Source organism: Plecotus auritus (genome assembly GCF_963455305.1).
Source record: "Plecotus auritus genome assembly, chromosome: 5".
NCBI classification, from domain to species: domain Eukaryota; kingdom Metazoa; phylum Chordata; class Mammalia; order Chiroptera; family Vespertilionidae; genus Plecotus; species Plecotus auritus.
The window spans coordinates 19753712-19777912 of record NC_137776.1 but is presented as its reverse complement, the minus strand read 5'-3'; the positions used below and the strand labels follow the sequence as shown (position 1 = coordinate 19777912).

At 38.2% G+C, this 24201-nt stretch overlaps 1 protein-coding gene across 1 annotated transcript in view; it reads right to left on the bottom strand.

Moving 5' to 3' along the window:
• Positions 1–24201, bottom strand: part of LOC308248923 (sperm-associated antigen 16 protein-like) — a 627414-nt gene that overhangs the window by 181322 nt on the left and 421891 nt on the right. The window contains exon 7 of the mRNA XM_080669397.1: positions 21420–21546. Coding sequence (XP_080525523.1) covers positions 21420–21546 — 127 coding nt within the window. The remainder of the gene's footprint in view (positions 1–21419; positions 21547–24201) is intronic.

Below are 24201 nucleotides of genomic sequence, written 5' to 3'. Positions count from 1 at the left end.
TTATGAGCATTCCTGGAATTAGAGTTTAGCACTAATAATAAATAAATAAATAAGAAATATTGCAAAAATATAAATTAAAAATAACCTAGCATAAAATTATAGCCCAATATATTTGCTAATAATGTCTAGAAAAACAAAACAAAACAATGTAACTTCAAAGAAAAGTATATGGTGTAAGTTGGTGGTCTAGTTTCATTTTTTTGCATGTATCTGTCCAATTTTCCCAACACCATTTATTGAAGAAACTGTCTTGACTCCATTGTATGTTCTTACCTCCTTTGTCAAATATAAATTGAGCATAGTGGTTTGGGTCGTTTTCTGGGTTTTCTATTTTATTCCATTGGTTTATATGTCTGTTCTTGGGCCAGTACCAGGCAGTTTTGAGAACAGTTTTGAATACAGCTTAATATCTGGTATTGAGATCTCTCCTACTTTGTTCTTCTTTCTCAGGATTCCTGCAGGTATTCGGGGTCTTTTTTTATTCCAGATGAATTTTTGGAGAGTTCATTCTAGGTCTGTGAAATATGCCATTGGTATTTTAATGGGAAATGCATTGAATCTATAGATTGCTTTGGGTAGTATGGACATTTTAATGATGTTGATTAAAAACCAAAAAATAGAACTCTCATTTGACCCAATGGCCCCACTTCTAGGAATATATTCCAAGAAACTAGAACACCAATCAGAAAGGACATATGCACCCCTATGTTTATAGCAGCATAATTTACAATAGCTAATATTTAGAAATAACTTAAGTGCCCATCAGCAGATGAGTGGATTAAAAAACTGTGGAACATCTACACAATGGAATACTATGCTGCAGTATAAAGAAGGAATTCGTACTATTTGCAACGGCATGGATGGAACTGGAGAACATTATGCTACGCGAAATAAGCCAACCAGAGAAAGATAAATATCACATGATCTTACTCATTTGTGGAATATAATGAACAACATAAGCTGATGAACAAAAACAGATCCAGAGACAGAGAAGCATCAATCAGACTGTCAAATCTCAGAGGGAAGGTAGGGGAGGGTGGGGGTAAAGGGGAGAGATCAACTAAAGGACTTGTATGCATGCATATAAGCCTAACCAATGGACACAGACAACAGGGGAGTGAGGACATGAGTGGGGGATTGGAGGGGCAATGGGAGGATAAGGACACTATGTAATACCTTAATCAATAAAGAAATTAAAAAAAAAAACCCAGAAGAGAAAAGTATATATTGTGTAAATAACTATTTTTAAAAAACATATGTATAAACACAAACATACACAGTAAATCCACTAGAGTCTCTCTTGGGAGAGCAAGTAAGCCCAGGAAGCTTAAAAAAAATTGACCATTACTGCACTTCTATTGTTATATATGAGACACTTGAAAGATTCAGAGGAAGATTGTCTTATTGAGCTCCCAAAGGAAGAGAATGTACAACTGTACATTCTTTGGAATCAAAGGAAAAGAAGAACCTTTTTGTTAGATTACTTTCTTTAAAAAATCCACACAATTATAGGGTTATTTCATTTTCTTTGTGTGTAGATGGAACCGGCATTTGCTAAAATAAACCTTTCAAAGACAACTTAGTAGCTTACTTGGAAAATGACAACTACAGGGTAGAATGAACTGACAAGCGGGGCATATTAAGGTCTGTTTGGAGAACTTTTTCATTGTAATTTTTACAATTTTCCACAGGTCTAGCCTGTAATTTTCCAACCTGTATTCATGTTTAAGTGATAACTGTCTATAGCAACTGGTCCTGGTAGTAGAAAAGACTTATTTGTACATCTGTGCAAAGGTAGATAAGGAACAGGCTTTCTGTTTTTTCTTTCCTTCTCTTGTCTACTGCTAGATGCTGACATCTTGAGTGACCTTTGAAACTGGGTGCTGAAAATGAAAGGGCCGTTGTCACCCTGGGCCACAGCTGATGGAGGAGAGCACTCCTCACACTGGACTGAAGTGAGTGAGAAGTTAGCATTTTTGGATGGATTTAATACGTGCAGGTAACAAAAACTCAATTTTTTAACATTAATTATTTTTCACTTATAATATGCAATATTTATTTATTGTTCTTAAGAATTTCAGTTAACACTTTATACAGTGATATCAGTTACAGATCAGTATTTTCAAACCTGATTCTTCCACTAGCAATTTGTGGACCCACTAAATCTATGAAACAAGATAAAATCGCCGAAACCAGTTTGGCTCAGTGGATAGAGCGTCAGCCTGCGGACTGAAAGGTCCCAGGTTCGATTCTGGTCAAGGGCATGTACCTTGGTTGCGGGCACATCCCCAGTAGGGGGTATGCAGGAGGCAGCTGATCGATGTTTCTAACTCTCTATCCCTCTCCCTTCCTCTCTGCAAAAAATCAATAAAAAAAAAAGAAACAAGATAAAATCTTTTACAACATAGGAGTAGAGCTAATGTACTGGTACACTAGACTAGTGCAAAGACCTACAATTCTCATGTAAAAGCCAGGCAAAATTATTGGATTATATGCTCAAATTTAAACATTAAATGAGTTTAATGGGGGCTTTTCAAAAATAATCTGAAAAGCTCAAGAAAAAGTCCTAGTCATTGATAATGACTAGGATTAATGGCTCTCAATAAACATTTTCTTTGTAGTTATCAATCAATAATATCTATTGAAATAATTATTATTTCTATCATTTACAAGGGAATTGCAAATAACTCAGCAAAATGCAACTGAACACAAAACACATTTTGTAAGTTAGGGAAAACACACTGAAAAGCAGCACTTTAACATTCTAAGCGCCTATAGACAATCTAGCTCAATGTTCAGGAGGCAAAAGTTGGTCTCCCAAGTTTTTACCACCAGAGTTAAGGTCCAACATAACTAAGGCAGTGGCCCTAAGCAAAAGTGACAAGACTTATAGATTGGAATTTTCTTACTTTATCATATTACCTTTTAAGTTGTATTGATTTTGGAAAAATCTCATTGACTCTAGTGTCAAGGGCTGAGGAGTCACAGAATATTGGGATCCCATGTGGTGCTCTTGGAGATAAAGGCAGAATAGCAATTTTCTGACCTAGCAATCTTTCAGGAAATCCCACACCCATCCCTATTACTCTGTCTCAGTGCCACATGGTATATGCCCAGGATCTCTGATTATGATCTTAGGACTGGAATTATGATGTAGAGATGGAGATGGCAGGAGTTTTTAATTTCTAACACTCTGAAGAAATGTATAAAATTATATCGCAGGTCCTTTCCTAGGTAGATTATCTCAAACATTCTAGCCAAAGAGGTACAGCAACATGTCAAGTCATCAAGTTCACTGTTTCAAACCACAGTATATAATCATGAGCTTAGAGTATGCCACTTCTATTTCACACATCCAATTGACCTGCAATGAATCAATACTTGTGATATCCTGAAGACAGTCAGAATAGCATAAACAAAAAGCTCATTGATGATAACCTTGTTTCCTAAATCACAGGTTTTTTTTCTCTTTTGTTTTGTTTTAAATATATTTTTATTGATCTCAGAGAGGATGGGAGAGAAAGAGGACATAGAAACATCAATAATGAGCGAGAATCATTGATGGGTTGCCTCCTGCATGTCCCCTACTGGGGATCAAGCCTGCAATCTGGGCATGTGCCCTTGACTGGAATCGAACCTGGGACCCTTCAGTCTACAGGCTGACACTTTATCCACTGAGCCAAACTAAGTAGGGCTAAGTCACAAGTTTTTATTACCTTCTCTGAATAAAAGCAATATTTCTTTTAATGTACTAGTATGTATAACAGAGCAAGGGAACACAAGGCAACAGAAATATGCTAAGCTGGAAAATGTAAAGGGATGCTTTCAGAAAGGGAAGGATACGCTGACCTTCAAAAGTTTCAGTGTCTAACTGATTGCTTGAAAGAGCAAGCTAATCAGTAGATGAAGCTCTTGGATTGAAGCCAGACACTGGATAGAACTGCAGCACTGGAATTAAATATATACATGTAAATATATATTTGTCATATTCTTATGTACACTAGTGGCCCAGTGCACGAAATTCATGCACGCGGGGTGAGGGGGTCCCTTAGCCTGGCCTGCACCCTCTCCAATCTGGGATCCCTCTCACAATCCAGAACCACTGGCTCCTAAGCGCTCACCTGCCTGACTGCCTAATGCCCCCAACTGCTCTTCTGCCTGCCTGATGCCCTTATTGTTCCCCTGCCGGTCTGATGGCCCTATCTGCTCTCCCCTCCTGGCCTGATCCCCCTAACTGCCTATGTGCTCTCCCTTCCTCTCTGCACATTCAGACCCCAGAGTAGGAGTGCTGAGAGTTCTCTGCTGAGACCCCACCCCCATCCTGATGCCCCGCTCCGGGCTGGGCAGTGTTGCGGGCCTATGCACGCTTCCGCTGGGAGGGCCGCCACAGCCTATCCTGACACCCCCCTCTGGGCCAGGTGGCACTGAGAGGCTGCACACACTTCCACCAGGGGCCCCTTGTGGCCTGTCCTGACGCCTCCCTCCAGCTTCATGTCCAGTGGCGCAAGTTCCTGCCCACCAGCTCCTGTGTGTGCGCACCTTTGACCAGTTGTGACTGGGATACCATTAGGACCAATTAGCATATTACTTCTTTATATATATAGATGTGTCCCTCTCCCACAGAAGACCTTTTTTTAGTGACAGAAAGTCATTTAAATTGATGTTTTTGCTTGAACCTCTCTGAAAGAACAATAATATAGTGCATGTGAAATCACTTGGCACAAAAGCTATTATTTATATGGCTTTATCTGAATTCTAGCAAAATGTAACATTTGTAAATCAAAAGAAGACATCTTTGAATGAACTCACACAGGAGAGATAGGTCACTGTCCAGTAAAGTCCTATTGTGTACGCGGACTTCCAAACAGTTCATTTGTATATTTCTCATTTCATTGCTGGCAGAAATCACACCATTTTCCCCCTTTGTATCTCCCAGATAATTAACTTGTTCATCACCAAGTTGGCTGGGTTAATAACAATACAATCCAGTTTCCAACCCCTATAAGGATATTTTCCAGGCAAATGATACTAAATATAACTTTGCAGGTTCAGACAAAATGAACAAGTCAGTGTAATGAGGCTCCTGATCATCTTACAGAACTTTCTAATATTGCATATATGTCTTCGAGAAGAGAATAGTTAATACCATACTATCTGCTAGATAAAAGCAGTTTGTATTCAATAGCTGTCCATCTTCTTATACCCTGGGGAAGGCAGCATTTCTCTCCAAAAATTGAAGAGAATATCAATGGGGCTAATCTCTTCAAAGTGCTCAGAGCTCAAAGCAATTGCCTGCAGTTGTAGAGTCCCCACCCTCATTATCTCTAAAAAAGAAAAATGACCAAAATGCAAAATACTGCCTGCCTTTGAGACAGAAGTTCTCAAAAGAAAGTTAAAATAAACATTCGTCAACTCACTTCTAAGCTCAACACTTTAAAATTTATTTCCTTAGACTAAAAAAGGGGATATTTATATCTAATACATAGTATATATCCTATCTAATAAAAGAGTAATATGCAAATTGACCATACCTCTGCTATAACCACAAGCCACGCCCCACCAGCCAATCAGGAGTGTGTATGCAAATTAACCCAACCAAGATGGCTGCAGCCACAGAGCGAGCAGGAGGCTTGGGTTTCCTTGGCGATGGAGGAAGCCAAGCTTTCCACCCGCCCTGGCTTGCCCTAGCCTCTGCTCAAGGCTACAAATTTTCAATTATAGAAGAGAAATAAATCCCAGATACCAGGGCCACCGCTTGGGTCGCTGGGGGGCATGGCTGGCCTGCAAACCACCACAGGCCCCTTGCCCAGGCCACCCCATGCCCCAAAGAAACCGCCACCCTGATCCAGGACACCCTTCAGGGCAAACCAGTCAGCCCCCGCCACTGTACCAGGCCTCTATCCTATCTAATAAAAGAGTAATATGCAAATTGACTGTCACTCCAACACAAGATGGCTGCCCCCATGTGGCTACAAGATGGCCAGCAGGGGAGGGACCAGGTCTTCAAGGGAGGGCAGTTGTGGGTGATCAGGCCAGCAGGGGAGGGCAGTTGGGAGGGACCAGGCCTGCAAGGGAGGGCAGTTGGGGGCGATCAAGTCTGCAGGGGAGGGCAGTTAGGGGTGACCAGGCTGGCAGAGGAGGGAAGTTGTGGGCGACCGGGCCTGAAGGGAAGGGCAGTTGGGGGGGACCCAGGCCTGCAGGGGAGAGCAGTTGGGAGGGACCAGGACTGCAGGGGAGGGCAGTTAGGGGTGACCAGGCCTGCAGGGAAGGGCAGTTAGGGGCAATTGGGCTGGCAGGGAGCAGTTAGGCATTAATAAGGCTGGCAGGGGAGTGGTTAGGGGGTGATCAGGCTGGCAGGCAGAAGTGGTTAGGGGCAATCAGGAAGGCAGGCAGGTGAGCAGTTGGGAGCCAGCAGTCCTAGATTGTGAGAGGGATGTCCAATTGCCCGTTTAGGCCCGATCCCAGTATCGGGCCTAAACGGGCTGTCAGACATCCCTCAAGGGGTCCCAGATTGGAGAGGGTGCAGACTGGGCTGAGGGACAACCCTCCCCTCCCCCCATGCACAAATTTCATGCACCAGGCCTCTAGTTATATTATATATACTATAAATTATCATAGATATGCTATATGTACATATGTATACAGACACATGGCCACACTCATAATGTATAAAATTGTGTTTTAGGGTTGTGATAGAAAATGAATTTCCTATTGTGGGTTGTCTTCATAATAAAGTTCTGAAGTCACTGCTTTAGTTCAATTTTTTTTTGATGCTTTGGTTTTCTCTTTCCTACCCAAAGCAATGTTCCTAGTCTCCCTCAAAATAATTTTCTGGGCAGATTCTCTCTTACTCCTGAGTTCTTTTATGTTGTCTAGTAGTTAGACCTTCCATAACTGCCTAGTTCCTTTCTTTTCTCCTTGCCTTCCTTCTCTTCTACATTCCCTCCCTCACCAAACACAGGCATACACATACCCAGAGGGAAGCTGACACCACTTTCAGATATAAAATTAATCATTCCCCTCTCTATGGCCTCATTCTGAGTAGTGCACATGACCCAATTCTGGCTCAAAGGACATGAGGGCAGTCTACTAGGGGACTTCCAGAGGCAGTTTCCCCTCTTCTGAGAGCCACAGAAAGACAGTCTCATCTGTTCCCCAGATCTTGTCTCCTTGCATTATGACCTGTGGAGATGCCAGGACCACCTCAGTGCCAACACCAAGGATGACAGTACATGGAGAAAGAAAGAGCTTGACTCTTTGAAAACATCTTAGGTTTGCTGAATCAACCAAATCCAAAGCTGGCCCTACCTGTGGATTTTCTCTTATGTGAGATTTAAAAGTTCCTTATGGTCAGTCCATGTTGGGGTTCCTGATACTTGTAGCCAAAAGCATCTTAACCAATACATTAATCAATAAACAAGGATAATCAAGAACTCTTGTAAAAAGAATATTAATTAAATGGAACTTAATTTACCTGGTATTAAAACATATGACAGAGAAACACAATTAGCATAGGACTGGCAAATTAACTAAAAGAAAAACCAGTGAAGTACATACTAGTAATCTACTAACAAATCTTAGACCATATGTAAAGTTTATTATATACATATTACATGTTCTAAAGTATAGTGTCATATTTCACCTGAATGCTACAGAAAATGTGCTTGAGACTGCATTTTCTCACACATTAGATCTATTCATCAGCAAATTATGCTGACTGCCTTCACATATATGATGGCATTTTAACAGTTTCTAAGTTGTCACCTATGTCCACTGGCATAAAAAGGGTGGAGGGGGGCAATTGAAGCATTTGCCTTTGGGGATAAGTATTTAATCACCGATGTTTAAAATTGGTGAAATTATGGTGATAATAAAAAGCAGGCCTTCTTCAGGATGGTTTTATTATTGTTTTACATTCTCTGCAGACAGTGCACCCCACATAAGGGTCTCTGAAAGCCTACTCGTGGTATGTCACTGCCTTTGTCCAAGCTCTTTAATTCTGGGTCATAGCATGGACAGCCTCACTGTTCTCTCTGCTTCCATTCTTGCCCTGGACAGAGTGGGGGGCCGGGGTGGGGGTGGGGTCCTACATAGTTGTCAACGTGTTTTATATTTGTTGGCTTGCCTTAATGTAAATTATGCTCTGATAGTATACTGAGCATATTACATGCAGAACAGCTTATCTTACAGTTTTCCCAGTTATTACCTTCAGACTCATGTCTATTGCTTAAATTTGGTTTGTCAATAAAATTTAATCTAATTTAAATCACTAAATCTCAGAATTTAGAACAGTACCTGGAAGTTAGTAGTATTATAATAAATACATGTCAACTGAATTAACAAAATTTCTACAATTAGACCAATAAAAATACAAAAGAGAGAATGATAAAATTATTGAATAGAAGGCATGGCATGAAATGCTTTTCTATTATTCAGAGATGTTTATCAAACTCATTTAAAACATTTACAGAGTTTTGATTTTCATAATACCAATACCACACTATTTCTTTCAAGTTTTTTTTTTAGGGGGGGGGTGGGTAGGGAAGGGCATAGTAAGGGATTTTGTATGAAGATGATTTTAAACTATTTTTATTTATACTCTTCTTATATTACAAGTGTGAAAAGATACTTCTGAGCTCAAGAATACTGAGTAAATCATATTTAAATATTGCTTGAAATTTAATTTTAGATAAGTATAACTGCAAGTTATCACAAGTGCCAACTGTGCAGGCTTCGTCTTCAATAGTGCCATGCTATTTGCACATCTGTTGAACTACAATTTCCCTGAAAGGCCTATCCTATTTAAAAGTATCAGCTTGGCAGATTAAGGATGATTATCTATTTAATTTTGTATATACAGTCTATTAAAAAGAAGACAAATGCTTGGGTTACTTGACTTTGGGCTATGAAGTATGTGTGGACTGCAAATTTTAACTATATTAATTTTAAATCTGATAAATTATTATATGCTATTAAGTTAAAATAATACATTCTTCTTAATACAATAATTTTATGTACCTTAGAAAAACTCAAAGGACTGATTATGTCTTATTTCTTTATATAAATGGATTTTCTAGAGTAATATAGGCATAAAATGTCATTGTCATATTTCAAAGTTAGCTATGCTCACATGCACATGTAATTTTTATTATATCTGCAAACATATGGGCATAGCTAATTATATGCATTCAAATATTTTATTGCATAGGTGAAATGAAGATATAGCTAGTTATGAAACTTATTTCTCACACTTGGTATATAGATACAAGTCTTTTTAAAGTTTTTAATGTGTTGAAAAATAATTTGGCATTTGTAAATTATTATATGCATATAAATACTCTAAATACATTAAACAAATCTTCATTACATTAATACTATCCTATATAATAAACAGGTAATATGCAAATTGAACATTACTCCAACACACAAGATGGCCACCCCCTGTGGTCAAAGATGGCCACCCCCATGTGGACACAAGATGGGCACCACAAGATGGCCAGCAAGGGAGGGATGTTAGGAGAGACCAGGCCTGCAAGTGTGGGAAGTTGGGGGCAATCAGGTCTGCAGGGGAGGGCAGTTAGGGGTGACCAGGCCAGCAGGGGAGGACAGTTGGGGGGGACAAGGCCTGCAGGGGAGGGCAGTTGGGAGGAACAAGGCCTGCAGGGGAGGGCAGTTAGGGGTGACCAGGCCGGCAGGGGAGGGCAGTTGGGGAGGACAAGGCCTGCAGGGGAGGGCAGTTGGGAGGGACAAGGCCGGCAGGGGAGGGCAGTTGGGGGGGTCAAGGCTTGCAGGGGAGGGCAGTTGAGGGGGACAAGGCCTGCAGGGGAGGGCAGTTGGGGGGGGCAAGGCCTGCAGAGGAGGGCAGTTAGGGGGGACAAGGCCTGCAGGGGAGGGCAGTTGGGGGGACCAGGCCTGTAGGGGAGGGCAGTTGGGAGGGACAAGGCCTGCAGGGGAGGGCAGTTGGGGGCAACCAGGCCAGCAGGTGAGGGCAGTTAGGGATGACCAGGCTGTCAAGGGAGGGCAGTTAGGGGCAACTGGACTAAAGGGAAGGCAGTTAGGGGTGACAAGGCTGGCAAGGGAGGGAACTTAGGGGTGACCAGGCAAGCAAGGGAGGGCAGTTGGGGGTGACCAGGCCAGCAGGGGAAGACAGTTAGGGGCAATTGGTCTGGCAGGGGAGTAGTTAGGCATCGATCAGGCTGGCAGTGGAGTGGTTCAGGCTGGTAGGCAGAGGCGGTTAGGGGCAATCAGGCAGGCAGGCAGGGGAGCGGTTGGGAGCCAGCAGTCCTGGATTGTGAGAGGGATGTTCGACTGCCCATTTAGGCCTGATCTCAGTGGGACCGGGCCTAAATGGGCAGTCGGACATTCCTCGAGGGGTCCCAGATTAGAGAGGGTGCAGGCTGGGCTGAAGGACACTCACCCCCTCCCCACCCCCCGTGCATGAATTTCGTGCACCGGGCCTCTAGTATAAAATAAATCTTCATCAAATATACACTGAGTGGCCAGATTATTATGATCTCTGAACACATAATAATCTGGCCACTCAGTATATATATATATATATATATATATATATATATATATATATATATATATAATCTGGCCACTCAGTATATATATATTAGAAGCCTTGTGCATGGTCCGGCCAGCCTGGCCAGGGGGAGGGGACATGGGCTGTTGGCTGGCCTGCCTGCTGGTCAAACTCCTGGTCGAGGGGACAATTTGAATATTAGCCTTTCATTATATAGGATATACACTGAGTGGCCAGATTATTATGCGTTCAGAGATCATAATAATCTGGCCACTCAGTGTAATGGCATTCAATAGAATTTGTTATAATTTGGGCATTTTCTAGATTGAAATTGTATATAATTATGAATATAGACTTTGTAATAGACTTCCAAGGAAATATTTTATCTGCATGTGATAATATTTCCAAGCACTTTTTGTCATCTATGACTACAATGTTACAAATGTAATACTATGTAGTACAACTACATTAGAGAGCTAAGCAACAATGAAAACCATACTTGTTGAAAAAATACTACACAAAATTGAGAAATAGCACAATTGTGACTTTTTTTGTAGAATCCAGGTAATTGCAGCTGCAGTAGTTGATTGAATCTGCACAAGGCTATAATTTGGAAGGTTGATAAGTAATTTCCTGCTCTGATTTAACTATAATCGGTCAGATTCTTACTATCTTATATAGTCCTTACAAGAAGAGTTTGCTTGAGTCATTGATTTACTAAAATGTTGGAGCTTCTGCTTGCTTTTTTTTTTTTTTTTGTCAAAACTCCTGTTGAAACAGGGACTGAATGTGTTGTTAGGTGTGCAAGATTAAAAATTGGTATTTGTCCAGTGGCTCAGTGGTTGAGCATCAACCTATGAACCTGGAGGTCATGGTTTGATTTCTGGTCAGAGCACATGCCTGGGTTGCAGATTTGATCCCCAGTCTAGGGCATGCAGAAGACAGCTGATCAATAATTTTCTCTCAGCATTGATGTTTCTATCTCCCTCTCCCTCTCTCTTCCTCCCTGAAATCAATAAAAATATATTTTAAAAATTTGTATTGCTGAGCAATACAGATGTCATTTATATTTGAGGCTCAATTTTTTAAATGTCTTTTCATTTTGTTGACAGTTTGCTGTGCAAAACTTAGTTTGATGTAGCCCCATTTGTTTACTCTTTCTTTTGTTACCTTACCCAAGAAGATAAACCAGAAAAAAATAATGCTACAAGAAATGTCCCAGGGCTTAGCATGATAAAACCAAATGTTTTCTTCTAAGATTTCTATGGTTTCAGGTCTTACATTTAAGTCTTTAATTCTTCTTCTTCTTCTTTTTAAATTGATTTCAGAGAGGAAAGGAGAGGGAGAGAGAGATAGAAACATCAATGATGAGAGAAAATTCATTATTGGCTGCCTCCTGCACACCCCAGACTGTGGATCAAACCCGAAACCCGGGCATGTACCCTGACCGGAAATCAAATCATGACCTCCTGGTTCATAGGTTGACACTTAATCACTGAGTCATGCCGGCCAGGCTAAGCCTCTCATTTTAGAGATGATAGAGTTGAGGTCAACAGAGATTAAGTGTCCTGCTAATTTTCATGTTACAAATCAAATATGAATGACAATCTTTATTCTTTAGAGCCTCACTTTGTGATTGACTCAAATGTCCTTTGCTGACTCATAAGATGGGAATAATTTGTAGATGTCGCTACAAATTCAATCCAGACTCAGAAAAAATATTGATGAGTATTGGGGATATTAAATAATTATTTTTTAAAACTGTAAAGACAATTCCAAAAGGGAGGCTTTGTAGTTTGTGCAATGATGTCATTACTTTAAGTATATAACCTTTCTTTTGTAAATTTATCTTTGTTATTGAACATATTACAGGTGTCCACTTTTCCTCCCCCTTAACCCCTTTGAGCCAACACCTGCACCCTGCTCCAGGCTTTCACCACACTGTCTGAAACAGACTTTGTAACATGTATACATTTTACTCTTTTTTAAAGTCAGTAACCTATTTATATTAATTTGTCATAATTTATACAATTCAAATACATTTCAGTTCTTAGAATTGATGATCCATTGCTGGGGTAATTGTCTAAATACTTAACAACTGATATTGCATTGTCAACAACCATTCAGAATGAACAATACTAGTAAACAATCAAAACTGGTTTATAGTCATAATACTTTATACAACGATGAATATATCTTTGGTTAATACGCCTTTAAAGTTTTCAAGGTGTCCCTACTATTAGTACAATATTATTTTTCATAGTTGCCATCAGGTAAATAAAATTGCTTCTAAAACAGGGCTTAACATGACAAAACCAAATTTTAAAATATAGCTGTTTTTTTTTGTTTGTCTTTTTTAAAGATAAGGTATAAAACAATCCCTGTGAATCTCTAAAAAATTTCCTTTATAATTTTCTAGAGTTAAGGATTAAATGAAATGCAACTCAGGCTTGGAAAGACTACACATGTGTGTATTTATTAATATACATGTGTAACTAAAGCTCTCAAAACTCTTTAGAATGGGAGGAATGGAACAAAACTCATAGTTCTGTGATGATTAAAAGGGAAAGCACCTTGCCCAGCTTCTAGAGTATAATTTATTTCATTCCAGGTATTAGTCATAGACTGGGGTCTACAAGGGAGATCCATAATCTGATTTCCTTTAGCTTTCCAGTACCTTTCTCCAGTACCAGAGAGGCCCATATTCTACTCGAGGACAAAACGGTTTTGCATACACAATAGAGCCACTCAAAAGGAGGGATAAATAATGGAACTATAAATAATTGAGCAGGGTCATCTGGTCACCTTTTCCCTTATATTTTAGCCTCTCTCCTTATGGCTTTCTTTCTCAGGAAATTGATGTGGTAGAAAGGACTTGCTTTTAGGAGGAGAAACTTAGATTGGCTCTGCCATATGCCTTAGATGATAAAAGAGGTTAGCTTGCTTTCTTCTATTCTTATTTCAGTTTCTAATCAGGCTGGGACTTAAAATAAATGGCAGAAATAAGGGCCCTGCAGGTGCTCACATAATTCATACCTAGGTGTAGGGTTGGAGTCTCAAATCCCATTAGGAATGTACAGGCATCTAGAATACCCCCTTGTGCATAAGACACATCAAAAACCTGGCAGATAGTAGGGATATTCTCTTTTCCTTTCTTCTTTCAGAGACAACAAATTGATAACTAGTAACAGGATTCTGTGTCTTAGCACTGAGCCAAACACTGTCAAGTGGTCATTAATGGGATTATTTCAATATTCATGGAAAATGGATCACTTCTCCTAGTAGACCATAAATCAATATGAAACTGAATACTATTAGTAAAAGGAGAGGCAGAATAACATGATGTTTAAATTCTGGACTCTGGACTTAGATGGCTTTGAACTCTGACATCACATTTGATCAGCCAGCTTGCTGTTAACTTTTTGTCCCAGTTTCCTCCTCTGTGAAAAGGGGAAAGACTAACAGTCTCACTGAGCTGGAGGGAAGATTAAATGGGTTTTTACATGAGCCAGCTAGATAGCTCCATGGACATTAGTGAGGCGGTCTAGCTCCAGAGCGTGGTGGGCTGAGGCTGCCTCACTACTGAGGTAACACTGCTTCTGCAATTATTTTCCTGTAGAGTCAGATGTTAAGTATTTTAGGCTTCACAGGACATATGTTCTCTGTTGCAAATACCAGTCCTGCTGCTGTGGTGTGAAACCAGGCTTAGACACTATGCAAATGAGTGGGTGTGGCTGTGTTCCATCAAAACTCTATCTGAACACAGGTCAGGCTGGCCCATGGGCTAGAGCTTGGCAATCCTTTCTCTACCTACTGTCCTTTTGAATGGCAAGATTTTTTTCCACTCTGGTTGGTAGGGATAAAAACCATTCCTAGGCTTGTGTGAGCTCTGGGGAAGTTTCCTTTTAATTCCAGACAGAATTTTCCCTGGCCTTATCTGAGCAGATACTGATTTCTATTCAGCTAAAGACTGGAGCAGATCTTCTGCAAATTTCCAGAGCGCTCTCTCTCTCTCTCTCTCTCTCTCTCTCTCTCTCTCTGAGCTGCTCTCTTCTGTTCTGTCCTCTGCCCTGCAAACTCTGGCTCCCTGGCTGCCCTGGGCTGCCCCCTCTGTCTCCTCAACTCTGGGAGACTGCGGGGTTTCCTGTGGTTTCATGCATCCTGAGCTGTGACCTAGAAACTCTCCAAGCAGCATTCTGGGGCTGTCCTAGGACTCCTCTCACTGGCTCCCCTCTCTCAGGTATCACTGTTTTTCATTGCCCAATATCTGATGTCTGAAAAAAAAAACCATTTCATACATTTTATCTGTTTTTCCTTTTTAGTTGTTTCAGGTAGTAGGGTAAATGTGGTCCCCATTACTTTGTCTTGAAATGGAAATCCTAATAGGTTTTCCTTATTCCACATCCAAGGAACTGAGGCTCAGAAATGTTTAGAAATCTCACCAAGTCCATTCAGCTAATAAGTATTAGAGACAAAATTCAAAACCAGGGCTTCTGTAATTTCTAAATGACTACTTTTCCCGTTAAGGTGCAGTGTGTCCATCAGAAAGAATTTACAATCTGCCTTTTAAACATACAAGGATGAACAGTAAGTAGCCTTTACTAACAAAACACAAAACAATAAACTCATTTTGAACCAACAATTTTGGGAGTATGTTACTATATTTTGAAAAATTATGGAGGGGTCATATACTTTTCATATTTTTTAATGGGATCATCCCCCCCCTCATTTTACAATTTTTATTATAGTTTTGCTTGTGGAGAATATTTAGGTTTTTCTCAAGTAGTAGGAAAACTTGCCCCTTTTGATGATCTGATACTAATAAGTTTTTCACTGAAAGTCCTTATCTGGCTCAAACTTTAGTTCCTGCATTGTCTAAGGATGTGACTTTGCAAACGTACCAAAATTATCTTTGACAGAGGAGACAAATGCATGTGTTGCTAAACTACATAAACATGAGGCAGTGAGAAATGTAGAAGTATAAGTATAAATTCTCACAGTTCATTTTTATTACTTCACACAATTCCATTTAACATTTTCTGAAATTGTAATAAATTGTTGAATGATAAAACATATGGCATTTGAGTATGCCAAGTGAGAGATATTGTTTAGATAGTGAATATTTGCAGAAACGTGTATCATTATATTACCAGGAGGCTCTCTGTTTAATGAGAAAGGAACACTTATCCTTTTACAAATATACAAGTTATAAATATGTACTAATATATGTATATATCTGTAAACACTGATAATCTGTTTGTCACAAGCAATGTATTTGCAAATATAACATTATGTAAATAATGCTATGCCATATGCAACTCTGCTTCTAAATGTGTGAGAAGCAGATTTCTTACACTAACAGAAAAGCTAAACTCTAGACAGTGATTCATACCTTTAAACCTTTTGATTTTAATATATTGTATATGTGCTGTTATATGCAACCTTACCTCTTAGTTAACCATTTAAATTATTTTTACTATTACATGAAAATGAGGTTTGACCATTGTTATAATATCTATTCATTAGTGTTTTATAATTTCATTAGAAACTTTTACACTATCATACAACCTTAGGCATCTTATTTGTACAACAAAATATACACACATTTTTCTCATCCATGAAATGATTGGAATGACTTTCTAAGATCCCTCCCTAGCTAGTACTAACATGGAAGCTGATTGTACTAGGATTTCCACATTATAGGATATACATTATCCCTTTGAAACACATCAGAACACTATAAAAAATAATCTCCTCCATGGGGAATCTTAGTTCAGAGACATTAAATAATTTGCTTACAGTCTAAGAGATGCTGAAGAACTAAGGCTTGGAATTACAATATATATTCTTTTACTATATCACTGGTTTTCAAATATTTTTATCAAAGATACATTTTTAAAATGATACACTATGAGAAATAACAAATTTAAAAGATAAAGTAGTATTTTTATTAGTACATATTTACTTTTATAAATTCAAAATGAAAAAAATTACTTATGTGCTTAAAAAATCATGAGTCAATTTTGATATACATAAAAATTTGAAGTCAAATGTTATGGATAACAGTTTCAGCCTTTTAATGATCTCTACCTCAATTTATTTCTATACTATGTTGAATGTGCAGTGACAAGGAATCCCTTATTTATAAAGATAAGTCATTGTATATGGAAGTAGTTCCTTTTATTTATTTATTTGTTTATTTATTTATTTATTTATTTATTACTTTATTGATTAAGGTGTTACATATGTGTCCTTATTCCCCCATTATCCTCCCATCCCCCCCCCACTCATGCCCTCACCCCCCTGTTGTCTGTGTCCATTGGTTAGGCTTATATGCATGTATATAAGTTCTTTTTTTATTTTTTATTTTATTTTTTTACTGGTTATTCTTTTTTTAATATATATTTTTATTGATTTCAGAGAGGAAGGAGAGAGAGAGAGAGAGAGAAAAATTAATGATGAGAGAGAATCATTGATCGGCTGCCTTCTGCATGCCCCACACTGGGGATTTGCCCTTGACTGGAAAGGAACCTGGGACTTTCAGGCCGATGCTCTAACCACTAAGCCAAACCAGCTGGGGTGGTGGAAGCAGCTCTTTTAAACAAACACCTCATAATCTCAAGATGCTTTTCAATTAAATTGATCCAGAAACATAAAAAAAATGATTGAAATTTTTGTTTATCTGGTATTAATTTAGAATTTTGAACAACTTACATTCCTGATATTAAGTACCTAAGAATGCTATCAGTATTTCCATATGTATTTTATGGTATTACTAGAGGCCCAGTGCACGGATTTGTGCACCGGCGGGGTCCCTCGGCCTGGCCTGCAGGGATCAATGGACCTCCATGCTGGCGAAGCCCATCCTTACCCGCCAGCTTGTTGGGCTCAGGCCTGCAGTCTGTGATGATCCCGCACAGCACGAAGTAGTGCGCGAAGCAGCAGGTGGCTGGGGAGGAGCCCAAGCCCAGGTTGGGTGCTGCATTGCTCCTGCTCATCCTGGCCCCTCTCCGTTGCTGTCCCCTGCAGCTTGTGCACACAGGGGGAGTGTCCTCCGGATAGGTTCCCACAGCTGCAGCTACCCTAGCCAGCCGTCAGCGCGGCACTGGTGGCCATCTGTCAGCTGAGTGGCGCTCCCACTGTGGGAGCACACTGACAGGAGGCAGCTCCTGCATTGAGCGTCTGCCCAGTCATCTAGTTGCTTAGGCATTTATATATACAGACTAGAGGCCTGGTGCATGAAAATTCATGCACTGGAGGGGGGTCCCTCAGCCCGGCCTGCCCCCTCTCACAGTCTGGGAGCCCTCAGTGGTGGGAGGCAACCCAGAGATCAGGGGAAGGCAACGCCCCATCACACCTTTGTTGCTGCCACTGCCGGCAGTGCAAACCTCAGCTGGCCCTAATTACCTGAGCCTCGGGTGGCCCTGGGTGGCTGGGCAGCCGCCATCCGAGGCTTGACTGCACCTTGGGCTGGCCCTGGGCAGCTGGGCAGCTGACATCTGAGGCTTACCTGCACCTCGGGTGACGGCTGGGCAGCCACCATCCAAGGCTTGCCTGTGCCTCGGGCTGGCCCTGGGAGGCTGAGGGGACTGGGGGACTCTGGAGGCAGGCACGCAGAGTGGCCAGGCCCGCCAGGGGCGGGCCCGGCTTTGCCGTGTGCCTGCCGCCCCAGCAGGGCTGAGGGAACTGGGCACCACCATATTGTGGCTGTGGGCGCTGCCATCTTTGAGGGCATGGTAGTCAATTAGCATATTCCCTCCTTATTGGCTGTGGGCACCGCCATCTTTGAGGGCGGGGCAATCAATTAGCATATTCCCTCCTTATTGGCTGTGGGCGCCACCATCTTTGTGACAGTGTGAGGGTCAATTAGCATATTCCCTCTTTATTAGATAGGATATATAGATGATGACATTACATGTATGTTTTAAATGACTTTTTCTCAGGTTCAAGGACATAGCTGAGGCAGCAGACCAGAATCTGTCTCAGAGTAAAGTTGTGACAATGTCCTAGATGTATATAACAGCACAATTTAATTCTGTCAGAATTTCAACCTGGAAACATGAGTTGACACAACTAATGTGAGTCCTCAATAAATGTTAATTCTTGTCAACAGTGTTAATTATTCCTGCACTTATGAAAAATGATTGTAAATAAAAGTATGTCAAATAGAAGTACATTTTGAGCTTATTAAATTAGACATGATCTTATCCTCACAGTCCAAATATTTTCGATATAATTTTGTTGTACTATCTTTCAAATAAATATTTTTCCTGAGTAAATGCATATTAGAAGAGATCTATGCATCCCTATCCTTATTTTGATTTTGTTCTGCTCTTGACTTACACTTCTTTACTTCCTAAAAATGAACATAATTTCTGGTATTTGACTGTGATTTTCAGGTCTCTGTTCAAGCCCTCATTAGAGCTTGTGTTTGCTCTCCTTTGTTCCTTCAACCTTTGATAATTTCAACCTTTTAAAATCTCTACCATTTAAATATCTACAACAGAAGCACAAATTTATCATTATTAAATGAGAAAAAGGCTCAGGACATTAAAATTTTCAAACAGAATTAAAGTTAATTATAGTATGTTTCTTTCTTTCTTTCTTTTCTGTTTTTTTTTGTTTTTTGTTTTTTTTTGTCTGATGAGGTTATAGTATGTTTCTTAAAGTAATGGTCAAAGGGATAGGAAGGTCAAGTTGAAATTATATGCCCTCAAGTATTCAATGTTTTGATTACATACCCCTGCACTTATGCAGCACAATTCACAGTGACCAAGACATGGAAACAACCAGTGTCCTTCAATAGATGATTGGATAAAAAGATGTGATACATATGTACAATGGAATACTACTCAGCCATAAGAAAAGAGGAAATACTGCCATTTGTGATAACATGGATGGAGCTTGACAATATTATGTTAAGTGAAATAAGTCAGTCAGAAAAAAAGCTAATAACCATATGATTTCACTCATATGTGGGATATAAAACTGAAATTCGTAGACACGGACAACAGAGGGAAAGGGATAGAAGGGTAGCAAAGGGTAAATGGGGCCAAATATGTGGTGATGAAAGATGATTTTACTTTGTGTGGTGGGCACACAATGCAACATACATGTCATGTATGATAGATTTGTACACTTGAAACCTGTATAATGTTATTAACCAATGTTACCCCAAGAAATTTAATTTAAAAGAGAAATTTATGTCCTCAAACTGATGAAGTGGTTTCATTAACAGGGTCCCTGGTTTAAACTCTTTGACTTTTAAGTTTCTTATTGTTCTGCCCCTGATTCTCATACTTTAATATTAGTGAATTACCTAAAAATAATTGTCATGGAGAAAAAAAATAGGTTTGTTTTTCTAAAGACTTTAAGATGACATTGTTGTATGATAATAAGATTGGTATTATATTCATTTAAAATCAGGTTTACCTGACTAAGTATAGAGAAGAAATTTCAGGCTGTATGACAAAGACAGTAAAAAGCAAGTGGAGACATTTTTAATAATGAAAGTAAAATATATATCTATTATTAGTTGCACAGCATTTTAAAACACCTTTAATTTATATTATTATAAAGCATAAATAAAAGTTTTGGAATTTCAGGGTTCATAATTCAAGGACATAAATACTTAGATGCTAGCTCACATAATACAAAGGGATTTAAGGATGTGACATGTTTGTGAAAACCAAATTAAAACTCCTTTAGCACTATGATGTCAAGGTAAAATTTGTCTATTGAAAATATAAATTTAAATCAATAGGCTGTCACATTATAAAATGAAATTCTCATAGTTGGGGATCTTTTATTATTCTGTACAGAATTTAAAAAAATATTTTTGAATTCTAGTGGACCATAAATGTCTTACTGTCTAAAACATTTTTAAAGAAGTCATTCTTATTAGCATGGTTCATATACTAATCTGTAACAGGAACACAACTTAAAGTTTTTTAAGAAGGCAAACTTACTATATTCTAAATCTCAGCTGTGTGATGGGAATATCATGAAACCAGTCTCAAAAAACACATAATTGTCGTATGTCTCTATAATTACTACAAACTTTCTGGACTACATAATTAATATGGACTATTTTTAAATAAAACATTATATATATTTCTTCATCTAAAATAGTTATCTCTATAACTTTGTCTATCTACCACAATTACTATCAAATATTTTAAAAATTCTCAAAACTTAAAAAAAATTAAAACACGTATCACACTAGCAAAGGAAAGTTATATTATCCAATAACATATATACATTTTTACTTAGAAAAGGCCATAATTAAAAATAAAAATATAACTGCAATTTTAACCTAAATAGATGACTGGAATTACTGTGTGTTCATATCAGTTGTTATACTATTTATCATCAGCAAGGATAAGCACAATCAAATAATTGTACAGAGCATATAATTGCAGCGGTAAGATGAATATACATATATTACAAATAAATTGTAAAATCTAAAGAATCTGGGGTAATTTGGCAAATTTAAATTATTCCATTAAAATGTTTTCATTTTATCTTGCCAACCTTTTGTTCTTCTTTACTCTCAGCCATTTTGCCTTCAGAAAAAACAATTTACTTACCTTGGATGGAGACTTTAAGGGATATAGGCTCCAAGGTTTTACATGGTGCTGCTAGGAACTTGTGTTATATACATTTATACACACTTACCTTCTCTATTTTCCTTCCTTCACATATAAGATAAATGTTTTCATAATCTGACATATGATACAAAATGTAATGAAATATAACGTAATATATTCTAATATAACAGTAAACACAAATTTACATAGGAGAAAACACCAAAAAAACTAAAGTGGAAACTAAAACTAAAACTAAAAACTAAAGTTGTTAGACTGGTCACAAGTACTAAACAAAATCCTACCTGATGAGTCAAAGTTCACCTCATTGCCAGGACTTGGACCTACATCAATGGACACAATTGGTAAGAGTTTCCGAAAGTCCCATAGTTTTGTGACCCCACAGGAATCGCAGGATGCTATCATGTGACCCTTTAAAGAATATAAAAAAAAGAAATGTATTTACATATATATAAAAATATGTAGTAACTCACACACAAAAGAGATACGTGTTATAATTTTATTAAATCCACAAGAATACATTCCTCTAAACTAAAAGTTATTCATTATACCTTTGTCTGAAACATAATGTTGCTATAAAATAGTAGTTTAAATACTATATAAAATTATATAATACATTTTGGAATATTATGTTTTAGGAAATCATTCATTTTGACTAATTTAATTATATCAGAAGATATAGTAAAACAAAAATACACACACCCATGTAGTTTATGGACATATACACATATCATGTTGGGTGGGGTTAAAAAGTAGATTTACAGTTATTTGTATGAAAAATAATACAATTATTTATAAATAATAACACAAGAATAAACTCTGTGTTTCATGTACTCACAACTGTAAACCTACTTTTGCCATACCCTGTGTCATATATGTGATCTACACCTAAAAACTATATACATGAAAACATTGTACTAAAAGGGGGGCACCTTACTTTATATGCTGTAATTAGTACTAATACTTTAATATCTCAAGTAGAGTGAAAAAACAGAGGTAGGAAAACAAACGCAACAAAATAAGAGTTTTTAATCACTGAAGGTAGAATCACTAGGGCCAGCTGAAACTGAAGGCAAGGAAACAGTGTCTGTTGTGGCCATTTAGATAAAATTACTGGACACTTTTGGGGCTTTTGGGTTATATGTGTTAGGATAAGGGTGAAGGTAATTGGATAAAGGAGATGAAAAACAAAAGGAAGGGTGAATGCATTCAAGTGTTATAGAAACAGGAACAGGTATTTTCCCAATGTAGAAGCACCAGCATGGATGTACCAGGTCCAAGCTCAAGGTTTATTCACTCCTCATGCTGGCCTCTCAGATGTTTACTGAGCATCTACTTCCTGTCAGAAACCAGGATATAGTGATGAGTAAGAGGGGTTTCTGTTCTCCAGCGATTCATAATATATATTCATTCTCATCATTCTGCCATCTAAATTCTCTCTACTCAGCAATTAAATAAGAGTATTGGCCACATCAGGCCTATAAATGATGTTTATGATATCAGTATACTGTTTGCCATTTAATATACAGTATCTCTTTCAGCTTTGGCTTACTTTTTTAATGTCAAGTAAAATGTATACTCATTTTCTTCCTAAATATTCTAAAATGTTAAAGATAATAACTTGATTATTGTACAATTCTCCTTCTTACCATTTTTAATTAGCTCACATAATTTTTCTCATTTACTCCTTGATTTCTATCCCTTTTCTTAAAAATGTGCTTATGTTACATTCCAAGTGGACTCTGCTTTTCCCTAAACGTACCAGAAATGCAACAAATGCCATTAGTTTTAAAATTCTATGATTGTGCCCTAACAGGTTTGGCTCAGTGGATAGAGCATCGGCCTGTGGGCACATACCCAGTAGGGAGTGTGCAGGAGGCAGCTGATCAATGTTTCTCTCTCATCGATGTTTCTAACTCTCTATCCCTCTCCCTTCCTCCCTGAAAAAATCAATAAAATATATTTAAAAAATAAATAAAAATAAAATTATTGTAATCACAGGTGAAGCAATACAACAACTTTGTCCCCAGGTTCATAAAGGGGATGCTTAATCTTTTTTATGACTTAAAAGGAACATGGAGAACTTGGAATGTTTTCAGATATGTAAACATGTAATGTAAGAATTGTAAAGAATCAGTGAATTTAATTTTCAGAAGGAAAGTTATCAGGATTATCAGAAATATTAATGTTAGAAATTAGAAAAAAATCTGTCCAGATATAAGGGCTTTTAAACATCTTTCAGAAGGGAAAAAAGTTTTTTTTTCCAATTCACAGAACAGAATATATTTGATTTAGAAGCAGTTTACATCAAAGGCAGGTTATGGACTTGATTGAGTTATATTTTCTGGATGCTATAAACTAAAGATAATCTTAAAGTGTGCTATATACCACTGAATATTACAATGTGAGAAAATACACATAAATATTTCAATCACTCTTGGTGTGAAAATAAGTATTTAAATACTTTTAACATTTTTACATTTTACTTTTATTGTTGTCAAATGACCAATGTTAAAGTATTTGATAATATTACGTATTAAGTGTTTTAAGTGAATCAAGTGCTGTGCTAAATGCTTATTAATAAAAGAATAGATATTATTTTAGACCATTTTGAATAACACCATTTAGCCAGATTTTTCCATTTCCCAATATAGCTAGGAGCCATGGCAAAGTATACAGTAGGTAAAATAAATATAATAACTTATTAAGTGATAGAAATAAGTTTGTGTTCATATTTGATAACTAATAGATATTTGGTGGTGAAGGAACAAATTAACTGAATTTCCAGTTAGCCAATGAGGCAGAGACAGTGCCTATGGCAGTGTAGACCTCAAAAAATATTGGTGAAACCAAGAGATGATGAATGCCTCAATGGAGCTTACCTAGTTTTACTTTAGTCCAAGTCCTTCCATAACATTCTTGGAGTAAATATTAGTTCTAACCATGATTGTTCTGAATCACTTAGAAAGAAATCAATAGCTAACAATATAGAGAATACAGAACCAAAAACTTGGCATATCCTCAAGACCCAATGTCCCTCTTCCTCTCTCATGCAACATGAAAGCC